At 42.5% G+C, this 19,001-nt stretch overlaps 1 protein-coding gene and 3 non-coding genes across 4 annotated transcripts in view; all 4 read right to left on the reverse strand.

The window, feature by feature from the left end:
- bsna (bassoon presynaptic cytomatrix protein a) overlaps positions 1 to 19,001 on the reverse strand; it is a 94,569-nt gene that overhangs the window by 14,856 nt on the left and 60,712 nt on the right. The window contains exons 5-9 of the mRNA XM_061075371.1: positions 14,055 to 14,489; positions 2,787 to 8,186; positions 1,968 to 2,009; positions 1,198 to 1,365; positions 174 to 403 (exon numbers count right to left, since the gene is read on the reverse strand). Of these exons, the coding sequence (XP_060931354.1) occupies positions 174 to 403; positions 1,198 to 1,365; positions 1,968 to 2,009; positions 2,787 to 8,186; positions 14,055 to 14,489 (6,275 nt within the window). The remainder of the gene's footprint in view (positions 1 to 173; positions 404 to 1,197; positions 1,366 to 1,967; positions 2,010 to 2,786; positions 8,187 to 14,054; positions 14,490 to 19,001) is intronic.
- trnad-guc (transfer RNA aspartic acid (anticodon GUC)) lies at positions 12,449 to 12,520 on the reverse strand. Its single transcript has one exon. It is a non-coding gene; the product is annotated as a tRNA-Asp (tRNA).
- On the reverse strand, positions 13,225 to 13,296 carry trnad-guc (transfer RNA aspartic acid (anticodon GUC)). Its single transcript has one exon. It is a non-coding gene; the product is annotated as a tRNA-Asp (tRNA).
- On the reverse strand, positions 13,875 to 13,947 carry trnar-ccu (transfer RNA arginine (anticodon CCU)). The gene has a single exon. It is a non-coding gene; the product is annotated as a tRNA-Arg (tRNA).

Here is a 19,001-nt window from a genome sequence, read left to right on the forward strand (position 1 = left end):
AGTACTGCTATTACTGAACACTGTATAATTACAATCACCTACAATAAAGACACAATAAGTAAATGCATATTAATATAACAATAATACCCCCACACATTCACTTACACATACCCCCATTCACCTATGTGTTTGAAACACTCTTTCCCTGCCCTCACTAACACACAAATCTTTACTTCTCTTCTCCGTCCTCATCATCTGTCTGCACACAGCTGTCCACAATCCTGCGGGGGGAGCCGTAGAAGACCACGCCATCTACGTCCTGGCTGTCCCTGCTCAGCCTGGTCATGGAGCTGTGCTTCCTCATGTTACTCCTGGTCTCCACGTGCTCCTCCTGGCTCCTCAGACACATCTCTGATGAGGAGTTGGGGAGGGACCGGAAGCCTGTCTGTCCGTTTATGTCCAGCTTTGGAGAAAAAAAAGGGGGGTGGGGGGCTGTTTTTACCTTGTCAGGTGTTGACAGTTTCACCCACTCAATATTTACTGATTCATTTGAGACTGAAAAGCTATGATTGCACTTCATATCACCTATCAACCACATTTAAGTACAAACATAAATGTCCAACAAAGAACTGGCTGAGTGCAGACAAATATTGTTTAATAAAAAGTACATTTAGTTAATGGTCCAATATTGTAAAGCAGGATTTCCATGTCTTATTTAGTTGTAAAGCAGGTCTACCTATACACAAACTTTGGATGAATATTAATACACATGTGGCCTCTTTAGAATCAAATAGCTGAAAAGGTTTGAGGAGGTATAAATATAATTATTTTGTGCATTCAAATTCATAGATTAGGCATGAATTATTTTACAGACACAACATTTTATTTGCCAGCTCAGTTAATTCAGTGTCAGAGTTTTCAGAATATTTGTTGGTGGTCTTGAAGACAAAAACTGACATTGTTTTTGCCTTAGATACTATGCTGTTAAAAAATGTTCACACAGGAAATGACAAAATATTCTAGCAGGATATAGGCAAGCAAAGGGGTCACACGTGTTTAGCTACAGAAGGTCTGGCAGAAGGCACATAGTATTACTGTGAGCCCCTTGTAGCATGCCTCTTCTGTATTTTCCCACTTCCTGTACCATAACATTTTGTGCCACTGCTGCCTGAGAGCTGAAGGCTTCAACATCAATGCTAAAGGATGTCACAGTATTTAGGGTAAAGGCCATCTACTAGAGTCTCTGAGTCCACTCACCGGCATGCCCTGAGCTACAGCAGTTTTCTGTCTCTTTTGCTCTTCGAGCTGTTGCTGGAGCTGATGCTGTAATGACTGGATCTGGTCAAGCTGGGACTTCTGCTGAGCCAGCTGCACCCTCTGGAGAACAAGTTGTTTCTCACGTTCTTGTTGCTGCTGATGCAGAACCTAAAGAAGTATTGGTGGAAAGAGGAGAAGGAAGAAGCATACATGGGCAAAAACAGAGAGTGAAAGTGCAAGACAGGAGAGCATGGAGAAGAATGGCACAGGAGAGGATTGAGAAGAAACCAGCAGGAGAGGAGAACAATGATCAAGAAAGGGATGGTGAAAAAGACATGATGAGAAAAAAAAGAGAGAAATAGAGGGAGAGTAAAGACAAAAGAAGACAAAGTTGTTGACTTTTGGACAAATTTCAAAAGTTTTCAAATATGCAAACTCAATCACAAGACTCCTGAAACTGAATGTGACATGAAGTTATTCTTCTGCTGATGGATTAGTTTTGAAAATGGTTCCAAGTTAGTTGAAGAATTATATATATATATATATATTGTAAAAATCAAGAATGGAAGCGCAACACAATATGAAGAGCAGCATGTTCCGGTAATTGCGGTTGTCAGTCACATAATGCTCATTCAAAATATTGAATGCATTTTCAGTGTTGCTTAAATGACAGGCTGGTGCAAATAAGGAGGGGTTTGGCCTATACTGTTATGAGATGCACATTAGACATTCCATATCTAGTTCATTCTGATTAGGAACGGCTTCCACACCTGTTTAACAGAGTTAACTTGAAAGATTTTCAACTGCTTGTTCTATCAAAAAAGAAGAAAGTTGTCATGTTAGCCCTTCTGTCATCTGTTACAACATCTGCACAATCTATTAGGAGCTGAGAATAGCACTAAATTCAAATCTTTAACTCAATATAGGTTGAGTGTTTACAACATAGTGTGAACAATTTTGCTTTTGCAAATAAATCAAACCAACAAATGTAACGTGAAACCACTTTACAAACTAAATCTGAGCATCATGAGTTTCTATTACACATAAATACTCCAGGCATGTTCATGCACACTTTTATAACAGGTAACGTCCATTAAAATACACAACATAGCATGCAGATAATATAATTATACTTGTAATGCAGGCTGGATGCAAACGTATTCAACCAAAAAGGCATTGGCATTTTCTCTCATGACATAATTTTTAACATCATCCTCTAAAGAGATATTCAATAGTTTCACTGGCAAAAGGCCTCCAATAAAATGCTTACAGTTCCTTACATGTACTTTTTTGAGGAACTGGTGGTGTACATGCATTGAAAGACATGCATATGTTGTATACTCTACAAAGTTGTTTTTTTTTCAATTATTTTGGTGATAATGCATCTTGCAGAGCAAATCGATGTACTGGAATAATAAACAAAAGCAATTTTAATTTACACAAAATGGGGAAAACCTAAATACAAGACAAGTAATATTACGACAATAACAGAAAAAACAGTGCAACATATAACAATGCAAAATAAAACAACCACAAAACAACAACACATTAACTTTCAAACTTTTGATTTGGCCTGTTTCTCGCTCTACCTGTTCCTTGATGGACTGCAGATCATGTAACTCTCTCTGCACCAGCATCTGCTCCTTCTCCCTGTGATGCTTTAGCTCAATCCTCTCTCGTTCCAGCTCCTCCTGCAGGCGCAGTTGCCGGAGTTTCTCCAGCTCTACACGCTCCCTCTCCATCTGTAGAAGCTGCTCCTGCTGCCGATGCAGCCTCTCTGCTTCTGTTTCACCCTCCTTGTGTATGGCACCTGGTGGAGGAAAGGGAGGAAGACCCCCTGGAATTGGCAATCCACCAGAAGGGGCAGACGGGCCTAGTGGAGGTTGAGAGTAGCCGTGGGTGTGTGAAGGACCTGAGGGAGGATAGGCATGGGCTGCTGGAGGAGGCGGCTGTTGCTGCTGAGCAGTTGTAACTTGTTGTTGTTGTTGTTGTTGTTGTTGACTGTTCAGGTGTGCCTGCGACAGGTTTATTGGCTGCTGCTGCTGCTGCGGTTGTGTTGGTATTACAACTGTTCCTACTATTGAGTTGATTTCTGCTGATGATGAGGTCAATGTGGCACCTTTACCAAGGTAAACTGGTTCATCCTGGACTGTAGAGCTACTAGTTGTAGAAACAGAAACTGGGGCACCTATTGGTGCAAATGCTGCTGCTACGGGTGGTGCCGTAGTGGCAGTGGCTGATGTTGTTTGGAGAAGACCTGGTGCTGGGTAACGGACTAGATTTTGTCCAGATACAGGAATTCTTGGGCTCATAGGGAGTCTGGTAAGACTAGATAAGGGCACAGGTGTCATATTGGCAGAGGGATATGGCCTGTAGACCCCACGCAGAAGTGGGTGAAGAACAGATGCAGGTTGGGTTGTAATGGGAAGTGTAGAAGCAATGGGGGTCTGAATGGTGGAGTAGATCATACCATCAGAAGACCTTATAGCAGCAGGGTACATGGCTCTGAGACTGGCCTGTCTGGCATTGATAAGGTTGGTTAGAGCTTGACTGTGGGATATTGGCTTCCCATCAAGTCCAAATAGCATGTTTTGTCTCATACCAAGACCTGCTACAAGTCTGGAGGACCCAGGCCCAGTTCCTCTCCCCAGAGTGCCAAACTGCATCAAATCGGGGCTGCTTCCATACCGATCAATGGAATTGAGTGCTGAACACATCCGGCTAATCTCCCTGGCAGTGGTAGCACTGTACTGAGCCAGGTTTGCTTCTTGGAAGTCAGCAATGTCACGAGGAGAGTAACCATAGTCTGAACTAATGTTAGACAATGAATTATATCTCCTTATAGGCAGTGTTTGGGCTGGTATGTCTCCTCCGTGACGTAAATCTGTGTAGGAGCCATACTGCATCCCTATATACCCTCCATACCCGTGTTTCATGGCAGTTAAATCTATGGCAAGCTCTCCTGTGCCTTGGAGGTGTTGTTCTAGTTTGGATTGGTAAGACTGTAGCCCAACTTCAGCTAGATTTGTATCAGACATTGAAGGCTGAAGCTTACCAGGGAAAGGTAATGTGTAACCTTTACGTCCATCCATTGGATACTCATCATACCTTACAGGTTGTCTTTCTTGGTCAGACTCATAGGTGAGAGGTGGGGCAGAGGGAGGCCTTATGCCATCTTTCTCAGAAACACCAACACAGCTTCCACCAAATGGAAGTCTGTAAACAACATCACAGCAAGCTGGTTGGTTGTCAGGTTTAATTTGGCCACCAGCCTGCTCCAGTGCATCCTGTCCTTCTTCGACTTGCACTAGCTGAGTTACTGCCCTGACCTGCTCTGGTCCTCCATCCATCTGTACTACCATGCTATGTGGTGATTTACCACCTGACATCATACCAGGAGGACTGGGCTTCCCTTTCAGCTCAATGGGACCAGTGCCATACAGTTCAGCGTTAACGGCTGGTGATACTGCACTGACCACAGCTGAGGTTGTGCTTGTCTGGCTGACAAGCATGTCTTTTTTAATTAATGGTGAGACCTGGCCGGTAAGGTTGTACCTCGCTAAAGCTGATGCTTGTTGCTGATGCTGTTGCATCTGATGGTGCTGATGCAACTGCTGCTCAAGGATCTCTTGTTGCTTCTGGAGCTTCTCCTGTTGTAGTTGTAGCTCTCTCTGTTGGATACTGAGGTCTTCCAGTTTGGCATCAATTTTTGGTATTGATGGGTCAGTTGGAGGTGAAATTTGTGGTTTGTTCTGTGAAAGACACACAGCCGAACCCATGCCCTGGCCCAGATCCATTAGATTTTGATGTGGGTCACCATAGACTGTTGGCTGTTTAGGCTGGATCATGAACATTGAAGCAGCCACAGTGACACTCACAGTGGTTGGTGTGGTGGTCTCCTGGGTGTTCAAGTTCATTATCAGTGGCTGTACAATTGTTGCATGTCTGCTACCCTCTGATCCACCATGGTATTTCCTGCTTTCAGTGGCTAATGAAGTAAGATCCATTCCTTGGTCAGTCATGATAATAGGGGCTGGTTTGGTGGCTGTTCTGAGGTCCACAACACTTCCACCTTGTATCATATGGCCCTGCTCTACCCTTGAAGTACCTGGGACAGTAGATATTCGACAGAGGGAGATGTTATCCATTGACACTGATCCTCTGGTGTAAGTGCTGGTTGTGGTGACCATACTTGTTCCCACATTTACCTTCTCCACTCTTTGTGTTCGGTAGAAGCTGCGGTCAGGAGAATGTTGGTAAGGTGGCGTGTCGGGGGGGCTGTTGCAAGGGGAGTAGGTGTCAAATGTTGATTGGCGGCTAAATCGAGTGGGCGAAGACAGAGGAGAAGTTGCAGTGTTGACTGTCATTGGTCTTGCCGGGCTTGGAGGTGGGGAATATGGGGCATCTTGGGAAGACTGCTGTCGATACAGCCGCGGGGAAGCTGCTCGATGTGATGTTTGGGTGCCCTGAGCCATCACTGGAGATGTGGGCCCAGATCCAGCGGAATCCATTCGCAATTCTGAACTGAATGTCTGCGTGGAAAACTCAGCTGTATTCCTTCTCGAAGGTGACCGAGTGGGACTCTGTGGTGGTGGTGAGGGAGACAGAGGAGGACTGGTACTTCTGTAATAAGTTGTATACTTGGGAGAACGTGGCTCAATAATTCTCTCAGTGGAGGATGTTGAGCTGTCTCGCACTTGGACACCCCTGGTATCCCCTACCCTCCTTGTGATCACCTCTCTTTGACTGTAGGCTTGGGTAATCTCTGCAATCTTGCTGCATACGCTTGAAACTGTAGCTGAGGATGTGGCAGGCCCTGCTGTGGGTCGGACATGCATTCCAGACTGAGTAGATGTCATAGTCTGGCATGAACTAGTCTGCGAAATAGTTACTGCATCTCTGGCATAAACTCCATAAGCTGCAATAGTGGTGGCAGCCACTGCGGGGGTTATTCCATTCTTTCCTGCTTGGGTTTTGATCCTATCTTTGTGTCCATCCTTTGAAGTAAAGTGCTGAGTTACTCGAACATCTGGGATTCGTCCTCCACTTTCAGCAAAGGAGACAGGAGCAGAGATCTGGGTGGGGCTGGTGCCTGGGGTCAATAGAGCATTGCTCTGCTCCAGCAGCTTAGCAAAGGCTGAGCCTGTGTCTAGGAGCTGTTTGTCTGGGTAGGAGCTCTCAATTTCAATCTCTACTTGCTCATCAGTGGCCTGCTGCATCTTGGTGATGTTTTGCGATGTTTGCCGGATCTCCTCATAAATATCAGTTTCTGTCTCTGCTGCCTCATTGTCATATCCTGTTTCTTCTTGTTCATATTCAAACTCATCATCATAACCTTGTCCATTTCTATCCTCCTCATAGTACTGCCCATGCCGTCCTTGTTGTTGCTGCTGTTGTTGTTGTTGTTTCTGTTGTTTTTGCAGCATCTCTGCCTTTCTCATCATCTCCTCATAAACTTCTTCAGCACTCTTTAGAGGTTTGGAAGTTGAGGTTGGTGCCATGGTAGTTGTTGTTGTTGTTGATGATTTCTCCACTGGTGAGTAAAGAGACATAAAGGTGGGGAGGTTGTACTCACTGCCTGATTTGTAAAGTTTGGACTCATATCCCTCAGCCTCTGAGTCCAAACTCTGAGGGGAATACTCAGAAGCAGAGGAGCGATGGAGCTCCTCCATTTCTGCAGCTTGTCTAAGTTCTTCTGTTGGAGAAGCATCTTCAATGGGTGAAAGATTGCTAGGTGGTGTCTTGGACCTCTCTCTGCGCCTCTGAGCCCTCAGCTCTTCCTTATCTCTCTTAGTCTTTCGTGCTGTGCTCCTTATTCTCTGTTGTTCTACCTCCCTCATCTTCTCCTGCTCTCTAAGAAGTTCTTCCTCCTCTCTCAGTTCATCCTCTTCTGAAGAATCTTCAATGGTGGGAAGGAGAGGGCCATGGGAGCGGTGGCGAGCTTTCCTTTGCTGCTTGGCCTCCTCCAGTCTTTGTCTCCGACTGGGGCTACTGTCACTATCCTCTTCCATTGATGAGATGGAAGTAGGAGACTGGCCAGAGCCATATGAGGATGAAGTGGGTGGCAGAGTGGATGAGTAGTCACCACGAGAACGTTCTTCAGGAGATCCTGTCAGGCTCTCCATCTCTAGCTCTGGTTCCCGATCAAGGCTCAGATCATTTTCACTGCTCAGGTCCATGTCTCTGCTGTAGCTATTGGTGTTATTGAGTTCAATGGTTTTAAAGCGCCTCAGGCCTCCTTGTGATGCCATCACATCTTCCTCACCTTCCTCCAATGAGCCTTTGTAAACATCAGTAGAGCTCTTAGTTTCTTCCTCAAAACTGCTGGAGTGGTGCTGAAGGCGTCTCTTCTCTTTCCCTGAGTCAGAGATGATTTGCTTATGGTGGCCTTTCTTGGGTTTCTGGTAGCCATATCCTTCATCTTCCTCATCCTCCTCTTCCTCCATCTCTTCCTCCTCCTCATTCATTTCATCCGCACTCATCTCCATTATTTGTCTCCGCATGAACTCCTCATCAGTCATTTCTGTGGGTTCAGCCTCTTTTTCCTTCTTTTTCTTCTCCCTCTTCTCCTCCTTTCCTTCCTTTCGTTTACTCTCCCAGTCTCCTCCATCTTCTTCTTCCTCCATTATGTCCTCTAATTCCTCGTCAGAGTCATATGCATCTGGTGGGATTGACAGGGAGCGTGGGCGCTGCTTTCCTCTGTCATCCAAATCTCTGTCTCTGTGCTTTCTTCCCCTTCTGTCTCCCTTATCTTCAGAGAGACTCTTCTCCAGCAAAGGCCTCATGGAACTCTCTAGCTTTGTAATTTCAGAGGGACTTGGCGGTGAGCCCCGCCCACTGATTCCCCTTTCGCTAAGTTTCATCTCCTCTTCTTGAATTAGACCTGTAATTTCACTATGGGAGCTGGAGATGCCGTCAGATGAGTAGCCGGTGTCACTGAGGCTCTGGGGGCTGCGTGACAAGTCCTGGGTACTGCTGCTTTTTGTATCCTAAAGAGAGAAGAAGAAATAGAATAAATACATCACCTTTAGTGAAAATATTGTTTTTCATTTCAGTCAATCTATGCAAAATGTGAGAATATGTTGAAAAAGCTGCCGAATAAGTGCCTCAGAACGCATACAGTTTAAGCCCACATAAATTTGGATGCTTAGAATTTTTTTTCGGCCTTATTTAAACATTTTAATGTCTTAAATATATTTATCAAAAAATCAAGTGGGAAAGAGAGATAACATTTGAGTGATATATCTCATCATCACCTGTCATAAAAAAACCTTGACTGAAGAATAGCTTTAGCTATGAAAGCAACGGCTCTTTTGAGTTCTACATCTAAAATAACGTCAAAAAACTACAGCGAATTTTGTTAAAGCAAGAGGTTTATGTATATTTTGTTATCTAATTGCTTTTTAATGTCACATGATCAATGTGCTTTATTCATTATTGTTGTAACATCTGCTCCCAGGCGCTATGAATATACGTCATTTTAAACAATAACAAGTTCAAATTGGCCCCCTTTTAAATTTTTTAAGATATGGAGGTAAAAAAACAACAACATTTCTTGCTATATTATTTCAAAATCTCTCTTTAGGGAATTCTACCAAGGTACTTGACTAGCTAGCAGTTATGTCTGATTTTGATCATATGAACCCTTAAATCCTATTACAGAAATTACTCGTAATTTTAGGAGAGTTTTTCCATCTGACTTGTTCATGAGCTAATGGATATGTGGGCCAAAACTGAATGTTTAGTAGTTCAACTTAATGAAGACAAAAAGTGAAAACACTGAATTCACAGAGTACACAATAAATGCAGAGTTACAGAAAAAAAGACTGAACATTTACATATATTGTACAAAATTACTAAATGCAGACAGTCGCCCTTCCTATTTCCGAAACTTAATAAACAGTATTATATATCATACTTCATGACTAACAGCTACGTCTGCCCCTTGAACTAAACATAAATACATACTTTGAGTTAATTACAAAGTAGTTCTGGAGATGTTATGTCAAGTTAAGGCATGTTATGGAGAAAAGACTAAGTAGTAGGAAACGATAAAGATTAAAAGTATAGTTTCTTTAATAAGAAGTGGATCTGAAAAAATAAGATAAATAACAGCATGACGACAAATAACATAATTAAACAGTAATCAAAAAGTAATCAAAGCTACATAGCTGAGCAGACTTAGGCTTTGGTTTTTCACCGTTTTTGAGCCATTGATGGAAAGAGGTTAGGACATTTTTTTTTTTTAATGTGGATTCAATAAATTTTATTTTGAAGATGAGCTCAAAGTTAATTCATGGAATTAATATGACTGCAAAAACTACACAAAACTCATTCATCAATGGCTCAGTCTTGGATGTTGGTTAATAACATGCCAAATCATAAACTCAAAGGGACTAACCTGGTAAAGGAAAGGGGGGTGGAGGAAAAATACTACATATATAGAAATTATGATTTTTTTTTCCTAGAAAACCTTTTCATGACAGCAACAATACTATAGATGAGACTTTTCTTTTTGAGTTCTCTGAACTTAAAATTCCAAGCATCCCCTGAAGGAGGTCGGCGTAGCCTTTGAAAAGGCCTGCAGCAGTATTACTTCAGCTGAGGGCTTGGTTGTTTGCATATTCATGGCATGCCGATCATATTTCAACGGGCGTAACAGCTGCTGCTGACTAAGAGAAGGCATTATTCCACTCATTCTCCCTCTGTTTGTGTCTCTCTCTCTATCTTCCTCCCCAAGGTAATCCATGAATGCCTCGCTGCCACTTTCAGTCTCAGCATTCTGTAAGGAAGGAATCAATGACCTGCTTTCCAAACAGCCATGGACAACAGTGCTAAAGGAGAAAGTAATTGGTTCAGCTGATGATTCTAAATAATCAGGCAGCATCTCACACCACAATGCTCAGTGCCAGTCAGTGTGTTATGTAAAGTGCCCAGTGATTTGTATAGAGTTTAGTTTCAACTTGGTGAAGAAAAGTAATTTCCTGGGCTTTCATCACCTACCTAAAAATATATACTGTGATATGTGATTTAATGAGACAGGAGGAAATCTAATGACCGAACTGAGGAAGAATAAAAACCACAAAATCAAGAGAACAGGTAACATTTCTTAATCTAGGGGTAAAGATCCAGAATTCTTGTCAATAAATTATGTCTCGAAGCTAAACCATAAACATGCATGCATCTCCATTGTCAATGGGTCGAGAGTCATTGGGATCAAAGGGTAAGTCGTTGAAACCCCCAATGGCTCGTTGGTCTATGTTGCCCAAATAAATTAAATAAATTTTTTAAACTTACAATTTTGTAGCACTTTATCGGCACGTACCTATAGAACTTTGTAGTTTTGCTTTATTTTTGAAGAAATCGTACTTTCTTGATTCTTGTTCTGGGTTTGAATTCTCGGGGTTGAATGCACTTATTGTAAATTGCTTTGGATAAAAGCGTCAGCTAAATAAAATTTTCCAGGGAGTGTGGTGTATAGGGCTTGAAAAGGCACATGATCTCCCTTCACTTTTTCCCTTTGCCCTGTGAGCTCTTCTGTAAAATGAGAGGATCAAGGAATCAAAAAGTGGACAATTAGTGCCGAGTGTTTAACACGGAGTCGACAACAAAATACTTTTTCTCTGAAGTCCAATCGAAGGCTGTATGCCTGATATGCCGAGAAACTGTCGCAGTTTTCAGGGAGTACAACATCAGCCGTCACTTTGCTACAAAGTTAGTCAACGCAAGAACAGGTGGCTGCAGCTCAGAGGTTGGCGACTTATTTACAGACTCAGCAACATTTTTTTTCACAGACAAACTGAGATTAAAGAGTCATCTACCAAGGCATGTTTTTTGGGGGGCATTTGAAATATGAGGGCTAGCAAGCCTTTCTCTGAAGGCGAGTTTTAGTTAAATGGCCTTGCAAATAAGTGCTTTGCTGCTTGGTAAAGGCCAAATCCTTTCATGTAATGATTTTTCCATGTCATTTATATTAGTTCACAAAAACACTCCATCCATCTGTTCCTGGCCCGGCCCCTCTGTCAAATTTTGGAACCCATTGTGGCCCGCGAGTCAAAAAGTTTGCCCACCCCTGGCCTAGAACAATTCCACTGCGCCACTCTGCTGTTAATCACCCTGTATGGGACGTGAACCCATACAGGCTGAAGCTTTCAGGTATTTAACCTCTGTAGGTCTTTGTGTTGACACTCGTTGGGTTTAACAGATAGGTTGTTGAAACCTCCACCAGCTCATGTGCCATTTGGTATTACATTAGTTAATATTGATTAAATTGGTTAAAGACTTAAACTCCCCATCGGGGAATCGAACCCCGGTCTTCCGCGTGACAGGCGGAGATACTGTCCACTATACTAACGAGGAGACGTGACAGGTGCATGTGACCACGCCCATTCGCCCACCCAATCATAAAAGTGCCTCAATTACATCCTGGCAAAACAATTGTTAGCAGAGGATAGTTTCGATCTATCGACCTCTGGGTTATGGGCCCAGCACGCTTACGCTGCGCCACTCTGCTCTCACGCACCACAGATGGCACTCGAACCCACAATCCCTGGCTTAGGAGGCCAGTGCCTTATCCATTAGGCCACTGGGGCACATTTTGCATGTATTTTTCACACATTTTGGGTGAAAACACGGAACTATGGATCAACATGAGCAACTTGACTTGCTTATGTTTATGAAAGATGTTTGGCCTCTAGTCCAAAAGGCTTTCTCGGTATTAACTGGGGTGTCTCAGGTATTTAACCTGCGTTGGTCTTTGGGTCGAGAGTCGTTGGGATAAAAAGGTACGTCGTTGAAACCCTCAATGGCTCGTTGGTCTATTTTGTCCACTGAGTCAAGGTCTGAAAGGCTGTTGTTAACTGTAAGGCAGAGAACCCCCTTTTATTATGGCAGTCATAAAGGTCACGGTTGGGTATTGAGGTGTCTGGGTAGAGATGCTAGGAATGAGTTGCACGGGGCTGACCCACAAAGATGCAAAGCTCCCTGGTAAAACATAGATAGCAAAGGATAGTTTTGATCTATCGAGCTTTGGGTTATGGGCCTAGAACAATTCCACTGTGTCACTCTGCTGTTAATCACCCCGTATGGGACGTGAACCCATACAGGCTGAAGCTTTCTGGTATTTAACCTCTGTAGTTCTTTGTGTTGACAGTGGTTGGGTTTAACAGATAAGTCGTTGAATCCTCCACCAGCTTGTGGGTCAATCGGTGTTATATTAGTTAATTTTGATTAAATTGGTTAAAGACGTACACTCCCCGTCGGGGAATCGAACCCCGGTCTTCCGCGTGACAGGCGGAGATACTGTCCACTATACTAACGAGGAGACGTGACAGGTGCATTTGACCACGCCCACACAATCATAAAATTGCCTCAATTACATCCTGGCAAAATAATTGTTAGCAGAGGATAGTTTCGATCTATCGACCTCTGGGTTATGGGTCCAGCACGCTTCCGCTGCGCCACTCTGCTGTACATCACCCTGTATGGGACTTGAACCCATACAGGCTGAAGCTTTCTGGTATTTAACCTCTGTAGGTCTTTGTGTTGACAGTCGAAAACACGGAACTATGGATCAACATAAGCAACTTGTGTGAAAAATACATGCAAAGGTCAAGGTCTGAAAGGCTGTTGTTAACTGTAAGGCAGAGAACCCCCTTTTATTATGGGAGTCATAAAGGTCACGGTTGGGTATTGCGGTGTCTGGGTAGAGATGCTAGGAATGAGTTGCACGGGGCTGACCCACAAAGATGCAAAGCTCCCTGGTAAAACACAGATAGCAAAGGATAGTTTTGATCTATCTAGCTCTGGGTTATGGGCCTAGAACAATTCCACTGTGCCACTCTGCTGTTAATCACCCTGTATGGGACGTGAACCCATACAGGCTGAAGCTTTCTGGTATTTAACCTCTGTTGTTCTTTGTGTTGACAGTGGTTGGGTTTAACCGATAAGTCATTGAATCCTCCACCAGGTTGTGGGTCAATCGGTGTTACATTAGTTAATTTTGATTAAATTGGTTAAAGACGTACACTCCCCGTCGGGGAATCGAACCCCGGTCTTCCGCGTGACAGGCGGAGATACTGTCCACTATACTAACGAGGAGACATGACAGGTGCATGTGACCACGCCCAATCGCCCACCCAATCATAAAAGTGCCTCAATTACATCCTGGCAAAATAAATGTTAGCAGAGGATAGTTTCGATCTATCGAACTCTGGGTTATGGGCCCAGCACGCTTCCGCTGCGCCACTCTGCTGTAAATCACCCTGTATGGGACTTGAACCCATACAGGCTGAAGCTTTCTGGTATTTAACCTCTGTAGGTCTTTGTGTTGACAGTCGAAAACACGGAACTATGGATCAACATGAGCAACTTGACTTGTTGAATCCTCCACCAGCTCGTGGGTCATTCGGTGTTATATTAGTTAATTTTGATTAAATTGGTTAAAGACGTACACTCCCCGTCGGGGAATCGAACCCCGGTCTTCCGCGTGACAGGCGGAGATACTGTCCACTATACTAACGAGAAGACGTGACAGGTGCATTTGATCACGCCCACCCAATCATAAAAGTGCCTCAAATACATCCTGGCAAAATAATTGTTAGCAGAGGATAGTTTCCATCTATCGACCTCTGGGTTATGGGCCCAGCACGCTTCCGCTGCGCCACTCTGCTTTCACACACCCCAGACGGGACTCAAACCCACAATCCCTGGCTTAGGAGGCCAGTGCCTTATCCATTAGGCCACTGGGGCACATTTTGAATGTATTTTTCACACATTTTGGGTGAAAACACATAACTATGGATCAACATGAGCAACTTGACAACACTGGACAATTGTTAATTTAAAATCTGACTTACATCATAGTGCCTGGACTTCTTCATTTCAGTGATTGGTGTCATCTGCTCTCCTTTCTTCTGGGAGGTTTGGTTCTCAGACTCCGACTTGGGCTTTGTCTCTGTGGGTTTTGGTTGCTGTTGGGTGTCCTTGGTCGGTACCGGTGCTGTAGCTGGTGTGGTGGTCTTGGTGTCGGTCAGTTGTTTGGCGGCAGTTGGGGCAAATGGTCCGCCACTGCCAGTTCCCATCTGCGATTTCTGGCCCTGGCCTGTCTTGAGCCCTTGCTGATTGGCAGGTTTGTGGAGTGGGCTCTGCTGGCTGGTTGGCACCTGGTGACGGGGCGAGCCCATTGGCTGGTGCTTGGGAGACGGATGAGGAACGGTTAGGGGTGGATCGTCAAGACTGCCTCCAGATATCAGCCGCTGGGTCTGACAGTTGAGACATAACCACTCCTTTTTCTGAGAACAAAAAAACAACAGCAGATGAGCCTACTGATACGGTAACACTTTGTTATTAGATTAGCGCCATAATATGGTCAATAAATGTTATTTGATGTCACAAGCCCTGATTTTATGAAAGGTGCTTTCAGATTGAGGTTTGGAATGCAATATCGATTGGTTTCTAAAAAGCTTTTTTAAAAACTCAACAAATATGTTATTATATTGTTTGTAGTTTGTGTAATTTGTTTGGGTGTGTGTCAATAAAAAGGCATTTAATCCTCTTCGCTGTGCAACTGCTCCTCCCGGGTCACACTGGAATGATGTGTTCGGTTCAACTTCTTGGGTTAAATAAGATTGACCCTTTAACACACTGATTCAAATTCTTAACATTCCTTGTGTCGATTTCACTTCGTCGAGCAGACTAAAGACACAACCACACAAACACAAACACGCACACAAACACACACATGCACATGCATATACTGCAAATCTCATTTCCAGACATAGCTGAAACAGTATTTTGCCTTACGCACACTTCTAAAAGGCCATTTCACTCTGAAGGCTGCAAGGGCTGCACGCTATTTTCATCACATCAACTCCACTCACACTGCAGACTGACAAAATTGCATACACACATAAAATATCCTGCCACAGGCTATGCACAAGCATAGTATTGACTCATCACTTTTTTTTGAAGTTTTTGATGGTGAACTCTCAGCAAATAGTTATTCATACATACAGTTACGGCACAGCAGCAAGTGTTAATGGTCACCTGGTAAAATCACGCTCAGTATTCAATCCCTACCATTTCCTGAGGAAAAATATCTGTAAATCAAGCAGCTGAAAAAGCTGCCTGCTGTGGCCAAAAACGAAACAGTGAGATTCAAGTCAAACCTGAAAAAACTACCCGGAGTCACATTGGTGTTTATTCACTGCGGCTTCACCTGTGACTCCTTTTGCACTGTCACGTTGTCATTTAAAATGATAAAATATTGCTTTGAGCGACGTAATGTCCCAAAAATTTCAACCACTTTCGAATAATTGGTGATCTCTTGATGGCTACTGTAGGCTGTATATAAATAAGGATGACTACGCCCCAAAAGTGAAGCCAAAGGTTCTTAGCATAGGTATGGGCGTCTGCAGTAAAGGTCATGAATCATGACTCGTCCATGTTTGTGGATGGGACATGAACCAAACTAAAAAGTCAAAGTACGCACCAGATACATTTTTACCAAGGAATGTTTCTATCATCTTGGACAGTTCTTAGCACTTTTATGGAAATCCTTCAGAAGGTTATAAGTTTACTTTTAAATACATTTATATTTATACCTAATTATAAGAAGGTATTGAGAATTAACTGTTACTTTGTTTATCCTATTTTCATGATTTCAAATTGTTTGTCTCCCTCCAGTATCTCCTCACCACATGTTTATTATTTGTCTGTCTCTACCCAGGACAGTAGCTGTGGTTCGGGGCTGGAAAGCAGCTGTGTAACTCATGTCATGCATTATTGATAGATGCACCCCTTCCTCCTCAACACTTATCTTCCATCTCTGTTCTTTTCCACCCACTCATCGAATCTTCTCTGTTTTCTCTCTTAGCAACATACTCAGGAGGCCTCTTTCTTACACTCCTCCTCATTTTGTCCTTTTTCATCTCTCCTCACTATATCTTGCTCCTGCTTTGTCTTTATCTGAATCCCTTTAAGAGTTTATCTGTGAATAGGTGCCAAATAAAACTCCATCTCTCTCCACCCCAGTGGCTAATGCAAGTGACTAATGCTCTTCAGGTTTGAGTGGTGGACACTACAGAGTGTTAATTACACCAAATTCTCTTTTTATCACGCCAAAAAAAATATCTATCATTCAATATTTGAGTCGAGCCACAGATGATCTCTCATTGGCTTTTTACTGCTAGCCAAGGTTAGACAGATATAAGACAGAAACTATTTTGTTTGTTTGTTCGGCAAAAACCTTGATCATGTGTCTAGCAGCTCTAAAAAGTTCAATCTCTCTGAGCTTTTTTTTTTTGTTGAAACACAGATCTGGTATGCAACAGCAAAAAGAAGTTGAGCAGAGACGATGAATCTGTATCTGGCTGCAACCCAGCCCTCCCTGAGGATCACAACTTAGTCATCTTGAGTTGCTCTGAAAATGTGAACAATCTCAGGACCTTTTTTCTGCTACTCTCTTTAAAGTAATTGTTAAACCCACAAATTCTTCAGAACGTCTTTCTTCAACTGAAAAGATTTCAGCCAGCAAAATGCAGAGGATCATTTTCAAAAGTGGAACAAATGACTAGTGTAAGTGTCAGAACACTTGAGCAATCTGAAAACATGACCAGAATTTATCAGACTGTGCTCAGCTTTCTGAGCACGAAGGATATGGAGAAAAATAAGCTGTAACCAGTAAGTGTTTGACGTGTTTCCTTGAGAAATCACTTAAAATAGCTGACAATGACGTCTCTGTTGATCAACTCAGAAAACAACAAATTATTGTTTCTGCACTCAGAGATATAATACTGAACCATAGCTCAAATTCCACATATAGAAGCTACTGTATATCAACTGGCTATTGTGAATATTGTAATACTTGTACTACTTTTATATCTTCCCGCTAAATGTAAATACACATAAATTATTCCTTTCTTCTAACTGGGGGTGTTAGAAGATTGTGTTTTAAATGAAAGAGACCATGTGTGTATATCACAACATGGTGTGTGTGGAGGCACCTCCAGAGAACAAGCACACTATTGACTGTATATGTAAATATATACAGTAGTGTCAGTTTTAGACCCTAAGGTCTGACATATCACATCACATCACCTTGGTGTGTATGTGTGTGTGTTTGTGTGTGTGTGTGTGTTGTCTTGCAGAGTGCCCCATCACTGCACCACTTAACCTACATAGCACCAACAATCGCGGCCTTTCTCCTCATGTCAATAACACTCACTGAAATGCTCCATCAGTTGTAACTCTCTTTGAGAAGTGCTGCTGTTTTTCATTCTTCCGCCGCTTTCAGTCTGAAGCATGTTATGCCTTCAGACTCTCTCTCCTTTCTCTCTCCTCTTTCTTTCTAAAAGTCCTTTTGAAATCTGTTGGGGAATTGTATTTTGGCTCTACCGTCGAGCTTCCTGTGTTTCTTTTACATTTCCCACCCTCTTTGTTTTTCCTATGCTCATTTAAAGGCTACCTTTCTTTTCTGTTCAATAAAAGGAAAAGTTATGGATCTGTCTTTAATTCATATGGATCTACTGCGCATCCTATCTCTTCCAGTACCGGATTGGATTCATGACAGAAGTGTAGAAATAACTCATCCCTGTGCTCAACCCCCACACTCAGCCGCAGGGAGGCCTCACTATTACTCATCAATGAATGTAACATACTTGTCACAAATTGGCCCTGAGGAAAATGCATCATCTAAAGGGGATTTGGTGTTTCTTTTCCTTCTTTTCTTTTTCCCTTTATCTGATGCATAATGTGGAAACATGGTTCACTGGCATTTGTGTATTTTATACGCAATTTTACATACACTTATATTGTTGATATATACATTAATATTTATTTCAGAAAAATATTCTCATTAATATAATTTTTTCGGTACTTAATTCAACCAATCATATTCCAAATATAATCAATTATTCATAGTATTGTGTAAATACTGCCTGACTGCCCACCTGACTTGGACTTTTATTCCGCCCCCACACCCCTAAGATGTGTTAAATTAACACATATTATTATATTATATATATTACACTGTATTACATTGCATATTGCAATTTGACACTGTTCACTGTTTTGCTTTTTGCATTGGGCATTGTGCATTTCACCTTTTACTTCACTTTTTATAGCTTTTATTTTTTATATATTTTTATATAGATATGTTTATGTCTAAATATATGCTAACTTGTATAAATATTAGAAAAAGTGAGTAAAAAATAAGTAAATAGTGAGTAAATATATATTGTTTTTTTTTTATTATTACTATTGTTTTTCTTATGTGTGGTGTATTTATTGTGTTTTTATGTTTCTATGTTCATTGTATGCACCAATAACCAAAGCAAATTCCAGGTAGGTGTAAACCTACTTAGCAATAAATACTTTCTGATTCAGATTCTGATTCTGATTCTAAGCTTCTCTACTTTTCTCAGTTTCACTTCACTTCAATTCTGAGTCATTCTCATCCATTTTCTTTACTGTTCACACATTAGCTCCTGCAGCTCCTCTCTCTTTTGTCTCTTCACTACATGAACGCTAAACATCTTCCCCTTCCTCTTAGCTCTCTTCTCTCTCTCCCCCGTCTGTCTCCTTTTCTCTCCCCCCAACAGAGAGAAGGCTATTTTTACCCAGAGTGCCATTGTTCTGCTCGAGCGCACCCTTCCATGGCACTGGCTGCTGCTTCAGGCTGCACTCTACTGCAGTGCACACATACACTCATACTTACACAAGCACACACACACACACACATGAAGACACACGGTTCACATCAATGCAAAATGGAGGAGGCCTGTGCAGCTGAAGGCTAACCAGAA

The sequence above is a fragment of the Limanda limanda genome, chromosome 7 (assembly GCF_963576545.1).
Source record: "Limanda limanda chromosome 7, fLimLim1.1, whole genome shotgun sequence".
Lineage (NCBI taxonomy): Eukaryota > Metazoa > Chordata > Actinopteri > Pleuronectiformes > Pleuronectidae > Limanda > Limanda limanda.